At 30.4% G+C, this 17,752-nt stretch overlaps 1 protein-coding gene and 1 long non-coding RNA gene across 2 annotated transcripts; both read right to left on the bottom strand.

The window, feature by feature from the left end:
- Positions 1-518: 518 nt before the first annotated feature.
- On the bottom strand, positions 519-1,737 carry LOC146914567 (uncharacterized). Its single transcript, XR_015016833.1, has 2 exons — positions 1,491-1,737; positions 519-774 (listed from the first exon to the last, which is right to left on the bottom strand). It is a non-coding gene; the product is annotated as an uncharacterized LOC146914567 (long non-coding RNA).
- Positions 1,738-2,224: 487 nt separating this feature from the next.
- LOC146914568 (uncharacterized) lies at positions 2,225-6,786 on the bottom strand. The gene is made up of 3 exons (XM_085717382.1): positions 6,361-6,786; positions 5,733-5,882; positions 2,225-2,666 (listed from the first exon to the last, which is right to left on the bottom strand). Exons 1-3 carry the CDS (start codon positions 6,742-6,744, stop codon positions 2,292-2,294), a joined length of 909 nt encoding a protein of 302 aa, XP_085573508.1. The 5' UTR covers positions 6,745-6,786; the 3' UTR covers positions 2,225-2,291.
- Positions 6,787-17,752: the final 10,966 nt, after the last annotated feature.

Genomic DNA, 17,752 nt, shown 5'->3' on the forward strand with positions numbered 1-17,752 from the left:
ATAAGTCTATTATTATTATAAAATAGGATATAAGACTCTATTCACAAATTTAGTAACTCACTCAAAACTCAAATGCTACAATTATACTTCCACACATTTGAGAAAATATCAGGTTACACGCAGCGGAAACACAAAAGACTTATACTTTATTATTATTGAGGATATAAGAGAAAATAGTTATAAACTTCCATAAGTATTAAAGAATAGCAATAATATAAAATATGTCAAAATATAGTAAAATGGTAAAATTAAATATCTCAAATATACCATTTATAATTATTTAGAATAGTGGTATAAATAAATTTTTCTCAATAGAGTTATTAAGAACTTTGAGATTTCGACATATTGCTATGTCACGACCCAAAAAAAATACTAATCGTGACCGGCGCACGAACTAGAACATTCTAGCCCGGCAAGCCTGTTGATTCAACTAGACAAACTATAAAATAAAAACAACTTCAATTCGGTTTTCACTTCAAAAAAAAATAAAAATAAAAGATAAAAAATATTTACTGAAATTTCGACAAAGTATCCTCTGTATTTTTAACATTTCCAAGATTTTAATCCTGTTTAAGAACTTGTATTCTCATTCAGAGTTTCAAATGACATATTTACATCTTTGTACATCTCAGAATAGAACATTCCTAACTCGAAGATACTCTGATTCAACATATACATAAACAAAAGAGACATTCATCAAGGAAACCTACCACCAAGAGTGACACAGATGAACTTCAAGTCTACTAGCATCTTTCTACTTAGCTGCTTGGAAATCTGAAAAAGAATAAAAATGAAAGAGTAATCCACAAGGACTTGGTGAGAGACAACAACCACCACCAACTAGAAGGGAAACACACAAGGGCACGATTATTTACTTTATCAAATCTATTGTCAATTTACAAAAAATAGTAACAGTCTAAAATTCTAATAATCTGCAACCCTTTATACGCATGAAAATCCACACATTGCATATACTTCCAATCAAATAGGTATACTTCAACGAAAAATCCAATATCGTATAGACATGAAGATAACAATACAAGCCTTTAAAAATAAATTACCGAAAATCAAAATAAAAGCCTTTAAAAATATATTGCCGAAAATCATAATAAAGCCTCTAAAATATATTGTTGAAAATCTTGATAAATAAACATTTAAAGAAAATATAGAAAACTCAATTTAGTGAAAATAAACAGAATGGACTAGCTCCATCTCGTTGATAGCCCTCTCCTCCTAATGGTGGCATTTCCATAGGGGCGGCTTCATCTAACTGATAGCTCTTTTCTCTCGAATCAAAACATAGTGTGAAAATATAGAAAACTTCGTTTAATGAAAATAATCAAAATGGGTGAATCGAGAACTAGGTCCATCTCGTTGATAGCCCTCTCCTCCTAATGGTGGCCTTTCCATAGGGGCGCCTCCATCTAACGGATAGCTCTTTTCTCTCGACTCAAAACAAAGTGTAAAACATTTTCAATTAGGGAGTTTACCTCTCATTGATAGCCCTCTCCTCCTAATGGTGGCCTTTCCATTGAGGCGGCTCCATCTAATGGAGTAACTACCTAATTGAATTAACATACTAGGTGCACCTAGGTCGTCATCATTATAACCATGATTTTCAAAACATCATTCTCAAAACATATCTAAAACCATATTTCACCATACAACGAAACTCTGTCAAAATATATACCATTAAATCTCAATTGAAAGTACACTACTTTATAAATCATCAATGAATCTAAATCCAAATTTAAATGTAGTTTATAATAATATATCAAAATAATTTTCAAAAAGGAATACATATTTCAAAACCATTGTTCTCAATATCTCAAAACTTATGCTGCAGTATGCAACCAAATCTCAATTTCAAATCTTTGCCTCAATAAATCATGGATACGTTCACCTAGAGACCATAATAATCGTAAAAACTCATTATAAATAAATACTCCCTCCGTTTCAAAATATAAGCAAAATTCACTTTTTAGGTTCATTCATTTAATGATGTATGTGGTCTATATTATGAACCACATACATCATTAAATGAATGTACCTTAAAAATGAATTTTGCTTATATTTTGAAACGGAGGGAATTGATAAAAGGGTTAATGGTGTTTTACCCCTGTAATATAGGTCATTTCGGTTTTTCCCTTGTACAGAAATTTTTGTTTTTGAATGACCAATTCCAAAAAAAAAAAAAATTACTAAAAAAAAAATACAGGGGGGAAAATCAGGGAAAATCAGAAATGACCTATATTACAGGGTAAAGCACCATTAACCCTAGTAAAATAACACTACAAAATTATAAGGTGGCATTGTTCATTTACTTCATCTTTAAGCATCTCGTGAATAACATTCTCTCCAAACCAACAACCACCACCACAAAAATAAATCCATCTACGAGCATCTATATAGTATCTGTCACGATCAGTAGTGTCTCCGGTCCATCTACCAGCTCCCATATAGGCTTTGTCACGAGAACTGAAAGTCATTTTTCTAAGCGAATTTGCACTCCTCAATAGGTGACTAGCTAACTCAATAATGTTTGTGGAGCCAACACAACCACGAAATTCCACATATTTCAAATTGTTATGAGAAAACCCCGTATATTCTCTTTTTTGCCTCAAAAATCCAACCATGTGTGAATGTTCCGGATGTAGATTTTTAATCTGAAAATTAAAAAATAAGCGCAATGCTTGTTGTTACGAAACAGTCAACGCATGAAAAGCACGAGCGTTTTTATTCTACTTAGTTTACGTTGACCAAAGTCTGATTTCCTACAAATTAGGAAGTAACCAATTTCTACTTCTTTTAAAATCAAAATCAAGACACGTAACATTTCTTCTCTTTTGTTTCTTACCATTTAGCATTGCTCAAAAAATAATGATCATAAATGTTGCGTATATGAAAATGTAAAAATTCCATTAGGCATATAAAACTAGGGCTGAGCATGAAATCTGAACCCGCCCCATTGGAAATAGCTGAACCGCCCGTAGGTTCACAGGTCCAATTAAAACGGGTCTCAGATAATAATAAAAAATGGGTCGCGTGGTTTAGACTGTCAGGCACAGTTTTTAAAAATCCAAAACCGTGTAGACCTACTACATACATACAAGAACATATTAATTTTTTTTGACGAAAGAACATATTAATTTATATATAAGGCCCGTTTGTTATAGCTTTTTTTAAAATAGATTTTTGTATTGTACTGTGTTTTTGTTATAATTTTTTTAACAAATAAATTTTTAAGAAAGCTTCATGAAAAATTCGTTTGAATAATTTATCTTAAAATGTTATTCCAAGTATTTCATCATTTTGTTATAATTTTTTTAGATACTAAAATTTTGAAAAAATCTCTAAAAAATAAAGTTATTTCAAATAGCTTTTCATAAAAATTATTTTCGAAAAATGTCATTTTGAAAAAATATGTGATTTTTACTATGTAAAATCTCGAACAATAGATATTTAAATTAGTGAATGTCAAAATCTCTTTTTTTTAACTTATACCAAAATTGTTTAAAATAACTTCTACTATTTTTGAGTAAATTTCCAAAAAATCCATTTTTAGAAATACAAAGAAAACTCCATTTTTTTAAAATCTGAAACAAACGGGACCATACTCCTATATTCTAAAAGAACTCTGAGCTTGACGTCTAAGTGTGTAGTTTTATCATATTGTTTTATTTCAAATGTCAAGTCTTATAACCAAAGAGATAAAGAGGCCAATAGTTTTTCATGAGAGTGTACTTGTATGCAACCGTAAACCAAAAGCAGACTACACAACATAATCACTTTGGTCTCCTGTTGTATAAGACTTGACATTTGAAATAAAACAATCTGATAAAAGCCGTTAACATTTATGCTTTATGCCTATATCATATTATTCCTTTTGTACTCGCACCGTCTCCACCGTTATTACTAGTTATGAAAAGAAAACTTGGCACCCTTAAAATTTTTTAAGGGTAATAGTCACTTTAATCCCTGATTGTGTAATGATTAGTTACAATAGTTTCTTTAAGTATCAGACTAGTCCCTGAAGTCAAAATAGTCCCCGATTTTAAAATGTTTCATTAATATTATCATATTAGTCCTTTAATATACTCACTTGTTGTCACATCAGTCTCTATGGAAGAGTTATTGTAAGCATTAAGAAATTAGTTTGGCGTCAAGGACAATTCTAACTAAAAGAGTACACAATCAGGGACAATTTTAGAATGTTGATGCAGAGGGACTATTGTGACCAATCATTGCACATTCAAGGAGGGACCAAATTGACTTTTACCCTTTTAAAAACTACTAACCGAAGAAACCCACCCAGTGCATAATTAAACCTCTTCGTAGTTTCCGACAAATCAAAACCAGAATATGAAGTATGATATGAAGCTTGTGAAATTCATTTCAACACATCCAAAATGGTACTAAAAAAGACATGCAGGAATCAAAACACGCCTACATTTTTTACAAAGCACTTCAATAAAACCCCAAAATTCAAAGAGAACAACTGAAACTTGAAAATCACATGGATAGAAAGATCCTTCATGGGGCAATGATTCAGAGTGTGTTCTTTTCTTTCATTCAATTGCGCTTGCGGCTATCATTTCCACGAAATTTGTAGGTTGATTAGTTATGCATTTATATCATTGTAATTAACTACGAGGGAGCTACTAATTGAGTTAAATTCTAGATTCATATTTAAGTGAGTTTAGCTCAGTAGGTAGGGATATTGCATATTACATGCAGGGTTCGAACCCCGGACACCCGACTTCTCCACATTTAAAATGTGTGAGCTAGCCACTAGGCTACTTGACCAAAAAAAATCTATTTTTTTTTAATAGATTCCTACTTTGATTATACACATAAAAATTTATCAATTTGTTCCAAAAATTAATTTAAGTAAAAAAAGGGAAATGTTAACGAGTGCCCCCGGACACTCTTTAAGCCCTTTAAATAATAACTTTTTAATGAAAAGTGATGTATTTGAATGCATTGGAAATTGTAACATTTGACTTTTAAAAAGAATAATTACTAAATTTGGGATGCTTAAAGAGTGCCCAGGGGGCACTCGTTAACAAGACCCAAAAACAAATTACAATGATCATTTAATCTCCTCCTCTCTTCCCCTTCTCTCTTGTGAGTCGTCACCAAAACCCTAGTTTCTTCTTTTTTGACCCAAAATCACCCCTCTAACTCAGTTTTCTATTTCCCTTTTATTGAAATAAGTTTTTTTACTTTTTTGATTTCGTCGCCTTAGTGCGACGTTGTTTTGTTCGTTGTTTGTCTTTCTTATTTCGTTCAGGTATTTGTTCGATTCAGATTGTCACTTTGATCCAGTGTAGATCAAATCAATGACTTTGGAGTCGTCAACGTTGCAGATCCGGAGACATGGACATGAGTATTCCAGATACTTAAATCTAGTTATATGTGTAGGCTATTAACATATGTTGTGAGTTTGTTCACATTTAGCGAATTTTCATTGTATCGATATACTCTCAATTTGAATGAATGAATATCGTTCATTTTTGTAAAAAAAAAAAAAAAAGATCATTTTTTAAGTTATCAATCAAGATGATTATAAATCATATGATATAAAATAAATTTTTAATTTATAAATTTCTTGACACGTGAAGACAGACACATTGCAAGTATTAAATACGGAAAATAAACTTCTAGTTCCATTGAAGTTAATAAAAAAAAGTGAACAACCAACAAAAGAAATTAGAGTTTGAATAACTCACCGTCAGAGAAAGTTTTTGGAGATGCTGAGAAGCCGTTGCAATATCTAAAATCCAAAAGTAGTCCCAACTAGGATCATATGCTCCCTCGATCAAAAACTCTAATTGTCTAAGATTTTGAAATCGAACCAAGACCTTCGTTAATTCCTTTATCTGTTTACAACAATAATATTTACAGTGAATTAAAAGCAACTAGTGATCAAATTAATTAAAAGAAACCTAGGAAGTGTTGCAAATTGAGAACCAATGTTTCAGAAATCGAGTGTTAACTCGCCGAGTTTACCGAGTTTACGTTTTTAGGTACCAAAATCATGTCAACTCGGAGGTAAACTCGATTTATAATTTAGTCATACTTTGCACTATTAGACTATTTACAATATTATATTAGTTTATATATGTTATGTAAATAATAAATTTTATTTAATTTTAATTCTAGGTAAACTCGTTCGAGTTCTCGAGTCGAGTTTACCTAAGCAAAACGAGCTGAGGTAAACTCTCGAGTTGTAAAACCTTGGTTGCAACGCACGATGCCGTTATCGCAATTTTCGGACCAACCGCTATCAGAGATTGGCAACCTATTATATACAAACAATAAACATCAACTAGCAAACATTGGTTTTGAGTGACTCACCAGTAAAGGGTTGATGGCCATAGATAAATTCTCAATATGTGATAATCTTGCAATTGGATTAAAAAGGTGTGGTGCATTCTCTCTCACAGCACAATTCCAGAAAACCTTCAATAACCTTGGAGCCGTAATAGATGTTATCCTCGTGGTATGAGCACTATATTCAAAGGATGAGAGATTCAATGCATCAATAGCTAACTCAGAAGGAGAGTCATTCGCCCAACCACAATCAATTATGTTCAAATGACGCAACATTGTACTGGTAATTTTGATTGAACTTATGAACACGCAGTCCTTAAAGGTGACGTCTTCAAGCTGGAGACATTCAGAAAACAAACGAGGCAAGATGTGCGTAGATAGATTTTCAAGTAGTAGTCCACCCAACATAATTTTTGTTACGTTTTTCAATACAGAAAACCCAACAGGTTTAGACAAACCTAGTATGAAGATCAAAGTTGAGGTCGGTCCTTAATCCCCATTCGTGAATCCATCCTTTGGACAATGAGCTTGTTTTCACCAAATCCTTCAAAGCTAACTTGGAAAAGATATAAGATATAATACAATCAGGCAACTCACTCTCGAGCTTTTTACACCTCTTCATTGCTGCTGCAAGCAATAACGAACACGTTATAAAATCGACTGGATACATCAATTACAAAACTCAATTGTTTCTTGTAATAAGAGAGGGACAACATCAGATGGGCGGCCGAGGGCAAGAAGTCTAAATTTTACAAATCGAAACAAAAACCCTAAATTTTTAAGAAAAAAGGATGAAAATCACATGATTTTACAATAATGCTACAACATAAATAAGTATCGCTTGGAGAGTAGAGACATAGAGATACTTGAGAAAAGCAGCTTAACGTACCTGTTTCTGATGATGAACGACGGCTTGGCTTGGATGAAAATAAAATACTGTGTTGAATTAGGGATTTCTTCATTTTTGGTTGTGTTATAGATTTATTGGTTTATTTTCATATATTTTGCAATTGTTGAATTTTTTCTTTATTTTCAGCAATATTAAATATGTATTTTTCTCAATGTTATTAAATATGTATTTTTCTGTCCTTGTAAGCTTACCTTAGTTAATAGGGACAATGCATAATATATACAAGATATGAGGTTCAAACTCCGGACACCACAAAATATGTATTTTTCTATATATGACTAAACAATAGTTATTCAACATAAACCAATAACTAATATAAACTCAATAAGTTTGTCGAGGCAAATACATCCATGTATTAGAGCAATTAATCCATCTACCAAAACCTATACAGAAATTGTCATCACTGTTGAATGTAATTTTCTTGAATTTTGGTTGAGTGTCGAATATTTTATTTTATTTTTTTGCACTAACCTCCGATTTATAGGATAATGGAACCTTATTAATCTGTAGTTCGATTGGGAGATAAGTAAAGTTTAACCGAGAATTGTTCTCGAGTTCTTCCGAATGATTTGTACTTTGATGGAGTTCATTAATCACTTGAATACAATTGTTTGGTTATTGACAAATCTCTATCTCTTCTCTATATATATACATATATACATATATTCTAAGCTACATTTTGCTTATGTGTCACCTTACCAATGCCCCCCTTTCTAACTAATCTCTCATACTTATGCCATGTGGCTCTCTTTTGTTCTTGATTCTTTACTAGTCATTCCTTACTATCTATCTTTCATTTCCCATCAGTTGCAAAAACACTCCATTTACTTCACTTCTTGCAAGTTACACAATGAATGCATTATAATCCATTTTATTAATATTGAGAGGTTACATTTTAAAATTATTCATATTCTTAATCAATCCTCTTACAAACACAAGTTTACTATAAAGCTCCTCATTTTTTTTGTAAGCTTATATATATGTTGCTTATGTTATCCTTTTCATTTCTTCTTCCATTTCATTTTTTGATAATTTTGATTTTCACTTCAAGCTTTGTGTGTGTGTGTTTCTATTTCTATAATTTTTCGTATTCTCTAATGGATATTTTTTCTTTGATTTCAAATACACAGGTTTTGGGAAAAGGGAGAGTTTTGTTGAAAGAACACTTCATATATGAAATGGTGGTTGTATATTTTTCATTGAAATTAAAGTATTTTTTCATTATTATTTTTTATTTAACATTGTTATGAGATCAAAAGTTCACTAAACATGTGGAAGGAAACATATTAAAAATGCATAAAAAATGAATATTTTTTTATTCATTTTTATTCCAAGCCAACATGTGGTTGTTGCTATAACTATTAGAGATTTTTCCTTCTCAACCAATTTCCATAAGATGGAGGAGGATTAGGATGGATCTTACAAGAAAATAAGAATCTTTATCCATAGGTATCTGTGTCTTTGTAATAAGAGAAAATACTCTGATTATATTTTTAATTGAATAGTTTCTTATAAGATCAAGTATCCTAGATAACTAATTGTAGAAGAACACATATATTCAAGGCCTAGGTAACTAATTGTAGAAGTACACATCTTTTTAAAATTCTGATGGAATGTTCTTGATCTTCGTGAAATTGGAGAGTCAAAATCATGTTTTGATGATTTACATGGAAATTTAACCATTGGCCATGGAATTGGTTGACCTTCATACTTTCTACCAATTGAGTTTCCTACAATTAAGAGTAAATTTGGGTGCATCTTATGAAATTGTATAACTATATTCACATTCTTTTGGGGAAGTTTTATTATTACTTTATTTTAAGGATAATTAAATGACTTTATTGCCATTTAGTTGTTTTCTTTTGATTAAGGTTTATTAAATTTATTAGCAATATTATTAGATTTAATTTAATAAAGTTTATATGGATTTTATATATATATATTTGAAAGTATGAGGTTAAGGTTGATATTCCATAACCCAAAATCATTATCTCCGGTAAATTTCTCGATATCCCACTTCGAACCCATGGTACTTGATTATCCTTTGACCCTTGCCCCATGGTGGGTGCCAATTGTTGCGAATTCGATGAGAAAACACACCACAAACTTGATGTGTGGCACAAACTTGATGTGTGGAGCAAGGGATAATTAAGCAACCAAAATCAAAGTGTATGGAACAATTATAAACACAAGCCAAAAGTAGAAAACAGCAAGAGACAGAAGAAGAGAGAACACAAGAATTTGTTGACCCAGTTCGGTCCAAATTGACCTAGTATGGGGAAGAGAGCAGCCCTCCGTTCCACTATATGATGAGTAACGTTACAAAAGAGATTTCAATGGGTTACAAGAATAAGTCTCCCGCCTAATTCTACCTAAATCCCAGCCTCTTCCCGTAACCAAGAGACTCAATCCTAATAGTGTTTCCTAAGGTGAATCAACCCTCAAACCCTAGTGTTTGTTGTTGCCTTCTAAACCCTTGTTTCAACCCCCTCTATCTCAAAGTTTACTCTGATACAAGGTCTATATTTATAGAGAAATATAACTCATAAATTTGGAACGAATATCACACTGAATATACGTTTCTTTTTTCTTTCTCCTTCAGTGAAAGAATATTTGCATCAAAAATATAATATTCCCTTTCAAAATATATTTGCAACAAATCGTCCTTACGGTACAAAAATATATTTATTGTTCATAAATATATTTTCAACACAACATATTTGAAACAAATCTTTTATATTTTTAGCAACAATATTCTCCATCCATCAAATTTTGAGTCATACTACAACAGTGTGTAAGTTGATTAACTGTTGTGTTTACTTAATTACAGTGCCAATAGACAAATCTTTATACTAACAATTTAGAGTTTTTAGAAATAGCTTATTCTAAAATCCTCTCCTCTAAGGATGTCCACATCATCATATTCCTATTTGGCATTTGTTCCAAAAATTCCTCCTAATTTTTAATACAAGCTTAATAATTATAATTATTATTAAAAACCGTTTTTTATTTAACATTAAATTATACATAAAATAGATAGTTGTTTCGATTATTTAACATTAAATTATACAGTCAAATAATTATTAATATAATTATTGTTTCGATTAAAATTTATATGTTACATTAAAAAATTGGTACGTTACAATCAAATAATTATTAATATTATTGTTTCGATTAAAATTTATATGTTATATTAAAAATTTGTACGTTACAATTAAATAATTATTAATATATTTAGTATTCGATTAACATGTATATGGTACATTAAAAATTTGATAGGTTACAAAATTATAATAAATAACTTGAATAAATTACATTTTGAATTTTGGTCCGTTACACTGTGACAGTAACCTACTAATTAAAAATTTAATTGTAGTAATTAGTTTTAAAGGTTATATAATTAATTTTTATTCGTTACAAAATTATATTACTTAATATTAATAAGATATTATTAAATTTCAAATGTTATGAAGTTAATTTTTTGTCGATTACATGAAATATAATCTAATCGTTTAATGCACATTTTATAATATTAAAGACGTTGATAATATTAATTTTAAAACGGTCAAATTAATAATTAATAGATATTAACCGTTGTGATACTATTTTTCTATATAAATAGCAGTGCTTTTGGGTACAAGTACACAACAATCACAAAATATAGTTCTTCTTTTTCTGTTCTTTGATATCTATATTCTATGTTTTTTCTGTAATTTTTTCTATTGCAAAGGAAAATTGCTACGAAACACGACTACATCTTTGATGTTTCACCAATATAGTTCTTCTTTTTCTGTTCTGTGATATCTATATTCTAAGTTTTTTCTGTAATTTTTTTCTATTGCAACGGAAAATGTCTATGAAACACGACTACATCCTTGATGTTTCGCCAAGAAAACAATCGTGGACATTGGTTGTGAGGGTTGTTCGTGCTTGGTTTGTTCAAGACTACAAAAATAAAAAACTACAATTTTCCATGGAGTTGGTTCTAATGGATCTAAAGGTACTGTTTACATATCGTTTTTGTTTTTTGTTTTTTTTTTGTTTGAAGTATAGTGTTTTAATCTTTGTTATCTAGGGTGATCGAATTGGTGTGTCTATACTAAGAATATTGATCTACAAGTTCAAGGAGCAACTCCAAGAGGGAATGATGTTCACGATTTCCTCATTTGATGTTGCTTGCAACAGTGGTTCGTATCGACCATCACGCGACGAATACAAACTGAATTTCACAATCAACACAAAAGTCAAACTATCTAAAACTGTTTTGTTCTCAACAAACGTGTATTCGTTTACACATGCATCTGATGTTTTCAATGATTTTTAGAACAACTATTTGGTTGGTAAGTGACTATCACTTTCTTCGTATCAGTTGGATTATTTGATATTGTTTATTTACGATAATACAATAATAAATTAATTACTTTTTGCTGAAAATAGTTTTATTTTTCAATATAAATGTTTTTTCAACCTTGATTTTTCTCATTCATATATATTTTGTTTTTTAATGGTATTTCAATGTTACACATTATTTTTAAATATTGTATAATTACTTTAGAGTTTAAATTAATAGGTTTAATAATTAAGTAACTGTTTAGATCTTTTTTTTAATGCTAATAAAACGTTTTGTTTAATATGATTCAAGTATACATTAACATTAAATTGTAATTTAATCATATTTTAATTTGCATTATATATGCAGATGTAATTGGAGTCACGACTGGAGTGGGTGTTGAAAGAGAATATAAGAGATGGTGGAAAAACTAAAATGAATGTCATTGAACTGGATTCAAATTGCTAAGCTTAACTTTTAGTATGTTGTTTTTTTTAACATGTATTATGGGTAAGCTTAAATGTGCTCTTTTGAAAATTTTTATGATAGGAATTAATGGATAAGTTTTCTGAAACAAGTCCCACAACTCCACAGGATGTGAACACGAAAGATGTTATTGACTCAGATTCTTAATCATTTACACCTCCTAAGAAGAGAATGTTGCCAATAAACGAAGATTGTGTGACATCTAACGCAATTGTTCAAAAAGAATGTGAAGATAGAGAAATAATATTTACAAGTGACTTGGTTACGTTTAAGTTGTTTATCCATTATGTCAATGTTATGTGTCGGTTATTAATGTAGTAGAATAAATTCCATGTTATAGACAATGGAATTATGATTTTCAATTGAATAAATCACTATTGTTGCATGTATTTTCAATGAAAAATCTTTCAGTTTTCATATTATCAATTTACGATTTACTTATGTCTTAAACTTTACACAAATTCAAAAATAAATATCATAATTAAATTAAGGATTCTATGGAAGAAGTTATATATTGAACAAGATACACCTTATCTCTCTTAACCCAATTAACCTTTCTAGATTCCTTACTCCCTCCACACAAAAACAAAAAATAATAATAATTAAAGATTCAGTGGAAGAAGTTATACTTGTGGGAGCCTTAAAGAAGGGAATAAATTAAACCAACTGAGGTGGTATTGAAAGAGAATACAAAAGATATAATACCAGAACTAAAATGAATGTCATTGAATTGAATTCGAAGGAGTGACCTTTATTTGTTTTTATTTTTTATTTTTTATTTTTAATATGAAATATACTATGGTATTTAATTATAATTTTGATTATTTATCAATTTATTTTGAAGAGATATCGGTTTGAATGTACTCTCTTCAGATAGTATGTTGAGGAATTAAACTCTTTGTTTATAATTATCAACTTGATTGTTTAATATGATTGGAAAGTTGTAACACCCACAACGTGGCTTTCGATATCCCGCCAGTTGGATACGAAAGGTTCCCGCCAGTTGAAACGGGCACTATCAGTAAGGATGACCCCACGTTAATAAGAGGAACCGAATCACATCGGAATGAGAGGGATCTGGAGGCCGTGTAGGTATGGGACTACATGGTTGAAGGAAGGCTTATAAGAATTGTTAGGTACTACCCATATCAACAAGATGCATCTTCTTTTCGGTAGCCCATTCCATAAGAACTCCACAGTTAAGCGTGCTTGGCTTGGAGTAGTACTAGGATGGGTGACCTACCGGGAAGTTTCCCGGTAAGCATGTGAGTGAGGACAAAGCATGCTGAAAAGACTCGTGTCGGTTTGTGGGGTTAGTCGGCAATCCTGAAAGCAGTCTGGGATGTTACAAAAGTAAAAATCTATTCATTTACTTAAATCGTTTTATTTGTTTCTTTAGGGATAGGAAAATCAATGTTACCAAATCTTTTTTCATCAACTAGGATCATGTTCAACCCTGAAATTATAGAGACAAATGAACTAAAGAAAATGCATTATTATTTTGGTAGAGAGAATTTTTTGGTCACACTTTACTTATGTCTTTTTTATGCTCCATATTTTGGTCACACTTTAACTTCAAAAGGTTCCATATAGATTATGATATTAGATGAGTTCAGTCTTTATAATGAAAACAATTCTACATTAAATCGAGGGAGTTGGCACATATCTTATACCTTTTTATTCCCCGCTTTTGGGTTTGTTGGTTTCAATTAGCAACTTTGAGAAGGAGAGATGGTTCTTTTTGAAAAATTGAAAATAATGATTTGGAAATCATAATTACGGTAAAGTAAAAGGACATTAATTTAGAGTGTTTTAATTTGTGACCCTTGACCTCCAATAAAATAAAATTGAGGGAAGATATTAAAGAAAATTGTTTTCGCATTTTTTCTCTCTTCATAGATAATTTGTTTCCGAGAAAAATATTACCTCCAATATTTTTTTAGGGACCCTTTCCAATCTTAAATATAAATAAATAATTAATTTTTTTAATCTCAAATCAAATATAACTTACTTTGTCTCTATATAATGTTGTTTATCCTATGTGGTATTATAGAAATAATCAGATTCAATAATTCAAGACTTTTGTCACAAAGAAAAAAACCCCAAGACTTGCCAGAAATGCAATTATTGCTATGATCACAACTCAAGCTTCTCTTTCTGGTAACCTTACAAAGCTAACAAATTGTCCAACTATCTTTGATTTTGTTATTTTGAAAGCTTTTAAAATGGATACTCATCATCAAAGAACACCAAAATTATCGAGGTTATTTGACAGCAACCTATCTATAGTTGGATAAAGTGTAACACTGGTGGCATAACTTAAGGCAATCCAAGACCAACAGCTTCTGTAGGCATCTACATTGTGTGCTTACCAGAAAAATTGGCATAATATTTGGATTGAAAGTGATTCAAAAATTGTTACCTTAGCCATCAAGTAATTCAAATTGTTCCTTGGCATATCAAAAATAGTTGACTTAATTGTCTTACTCTATTGCAATTAATGAATTTCATGATGTCCTATATTTTCAGATAGGAAAACTGTTGCGGAGATAAGTTGGGTACTTTAGGCCTGTCTATCAATGATTTTATTTGGTGGTCTTCCACACATGTTCAGATTAGTGAAAATTTAGTTAAGAATAGACTAGGTCTTCTATGTTATAGGTTGTCTTAACATTTTTAGGGTTTGGTTACCCCCCCCCCCCCCCCCCCCCCCCCTCCTTTTTTTTATCCTATCCTAAGATATTTTGTAATTCATGTAAGTTTATTTTTAATGACTTTTATATTCTCATGAAAGAAAGTTTTAAATAGATGACACTTTTGAAAATGTTGTATTATTTATGAAACCCACAATAATAATTGATAGAACTAAATTTTTGAATTTAGGTATTTTTGTTTATAATTGAGATCTGAGAGAGTATTGAAATTAAGTAAAAAATAATAATTTTATTAAGAGTGAAAAATTAAAACATAGGTAATCATATCCATTTGATAAATGGATATATTTGAATGACTGATAAATCAAATCTAATATGAACTCTTACTAATTTTCCTTAAAAAAAATGAACTCTTACTAATTGGTTTATTTTTTAGGAATATATTAATTATTTATAGTGTTTTTATCTTTTAGGCTTAATACTTTTGTTAAATGTTTTCTCACTTTCACAAAAATAATCATCTCTTTATAAAATTTAACATTTTTTTATCTCAATAAATGATGATTTATTGTTTCAATTTTAAATATGAAGATAAAATTCCACATAACGCCGAAATTATCGATGAAAAGAAACAAAAACAATGATATTTAAAAAATCTGTTAATATGTAAAACATGTTAAATAATTTTAAATAAAATGAATCCCGTGCGTGGCACGGGACATTACACTAGTTTATAACATATTGTAACTAACAACCATCTATGAAAAAAAATGAGCAAGGATAACGTCGAAGACTAGAGACATTAATAAAAAACAGAATAAGGAGATTTGGGAAAGTCTGAGTCAACTTTCTTAAACAAAAACAATAAAAAAATCATTGTAATTAGTTTTTTACTGTATATTTAATAATTAGTTTTATAATAATAATTTATCTTAATACTACGTTTAACTATGGAGTTCTGATCAGAAGTGATGCATTAGAACTAGTATAATCGCACCTCATTATATTATAGATTTTAATAAACCCGTGTTATTTTTTATATTTTGAAACTAAAAGGACAAGCAAAAACATAATATATATTATATAGAAGATGTCAATTATGCCGGCACCTAAATATTACTGAATGAAAAGAAAAATAGACTTTGCAGGCGGCAAAATAGTTGACTTTGCACTACTTTTCAATTTGCATAGAGAAAATTAACGGCAAACAATTGCAACATTTACTCATTAATTACTCAAGTTTTGAACTAAACCTTTTTTAATGTACCAACAATTATTTTAAAATGATATTTTTTCAGTTGATAGATATTTTTACGTCATTTTAGAAAAAGAAAGATATTTTTCCAGTCGTTGTAAAAGAAAGATATTTCTGTGTCGAAAAATATAAACGGATGGCATAAAGTGTGAAAATATTAGTACTGAAAAAGGTTTTTGTCTCTTTTTTATGCGTATTGTTACCTTAATTTTCGCCATCTGAAGAGAGTGTCTAAGTTATAAGGAGTTCATGTTGACACATTTCTGTGTTTAGCGAATTAAGAGACTTTTCATCAGATCCATGTATTACTATAATCTATGATAGTACAACACGTTGTAGATCCTAATATACATGCATGCTCTTATATTTATTATGCTTGCACACTAAAAGCATGACATAGTTGTAATCTTTACCGTTGGTGTGAGCCGAGTATCTTTGTGCATAACTATATAGACTAATCTTTTAAACTAGTAGGACCACAACGAACGACAAAACTGTTAGTTTCTAATTCAAGTTTTAGTTAGTTTTGATTAGTTTTATTCTAAGTTTGTTTAGGTTAACATGTACATGATTAGAAGTTTGTTATAAGTTAGTTAGAAAAATTAGCTTAGTTTGTTATGTTTGTTTAGATAGCTTACTAAGAAAGCAACGTGAACAAGCCCTTTATATAAGGCATACTATGGATTTTGATGAAATATAAGGCATGTTGTGAACAAGCCCTTTAGCTTACTATGGATTTTGATGATTATTTTGGAACTACTAACTATTTCACCCACCACATTGAAAATTCTCAACCGTGTTGGCCTTTCCACTTTATTTAAGGCCTCTAAATACCATTCCTTACACCTGCATTTTGTTCACGACCAAATCCTATAATTCTCTTTTCACCATGTTTCTCTTCAACTCTTGGGAAAGTTGGTTTCATTTTGACAAATTCTTCTTAAGGCTTTTGTGTTGTCTTATCGGTGAAAAAATGTATAAGATTCAACTAGAGACCTCTTTCCATCCTTTACCTCTTTCCATCCTTGTCTTAGAGGTAACTAGAGGCCTCTCTCCAGCCTTGTTAGTTATTCTTCGAGCATGGTTGCTTTTGGCCTCCGCGACCATCTGATTTTCTACCAAGTTTCCCTTTCATCTCCATTCTCTCTGTCCGGGTGGAATTCTAGAGCTTCCTTAGATCAAATAGTATAAGTTGATGTAAATTGTTGTCGATAATAATATCTCTAAAAGTTGTGATTATGTTGAAATATATGAATAAAGAAGTTTCATAAGGAGGTAAATGATAATGATGACGTAGAATGTACTGGTCTTGGTACATTGAAACCTCAATCCACCTTCAGTTTTTAGTTATAGATAATTTCCTCTGCTTACTAGTGGTACCCCGGCCCATATGAAGTTCCTGCAAATTCTTTCAGCCTTTTTACATACGGATGCTAGAAGAGGAATTATTTGCATAACGTAGCCTGGAATATTGTAAGCGATGATTGTGGTAAAATAATTCTTCCAGATAAAGCATTGTGGAAAAGATAAAGGTATTACATTACATTGGTAGATATGTTGATCCAACATTGTGTTGAAGTCTAGCAGTGGAGGATGGTTTTTGCCCCCTTCATATCAAATTTCTTTAAGAAATAGACCCACTTTAGTTTTTGAGTACAGAGATAAGAAAAGTAAATTTACTTTCTTCATTTTACTATCTAAAAATATTTAATAAAAAATTTATCAATGTACTATCATTTCTTATTCCAAGCTGTATTTTGATCAATTTAATGGTATCCTTC

The sequence above is a fragment of the Medicago sativa genome, chromosome 6 (assembly GCF_051527215.1).
Source record: "Medicago sativa cultivar Bolivia chromosome 6, Bolivia_mono, whole genome shotgun sequence".
Taxonomy (NCBI): Eukaryota; Viridiplantae; Streptophyta; class Magnoliopsida; order Fabales; family Fabaceae; genus Medicago; species Medicago sativa.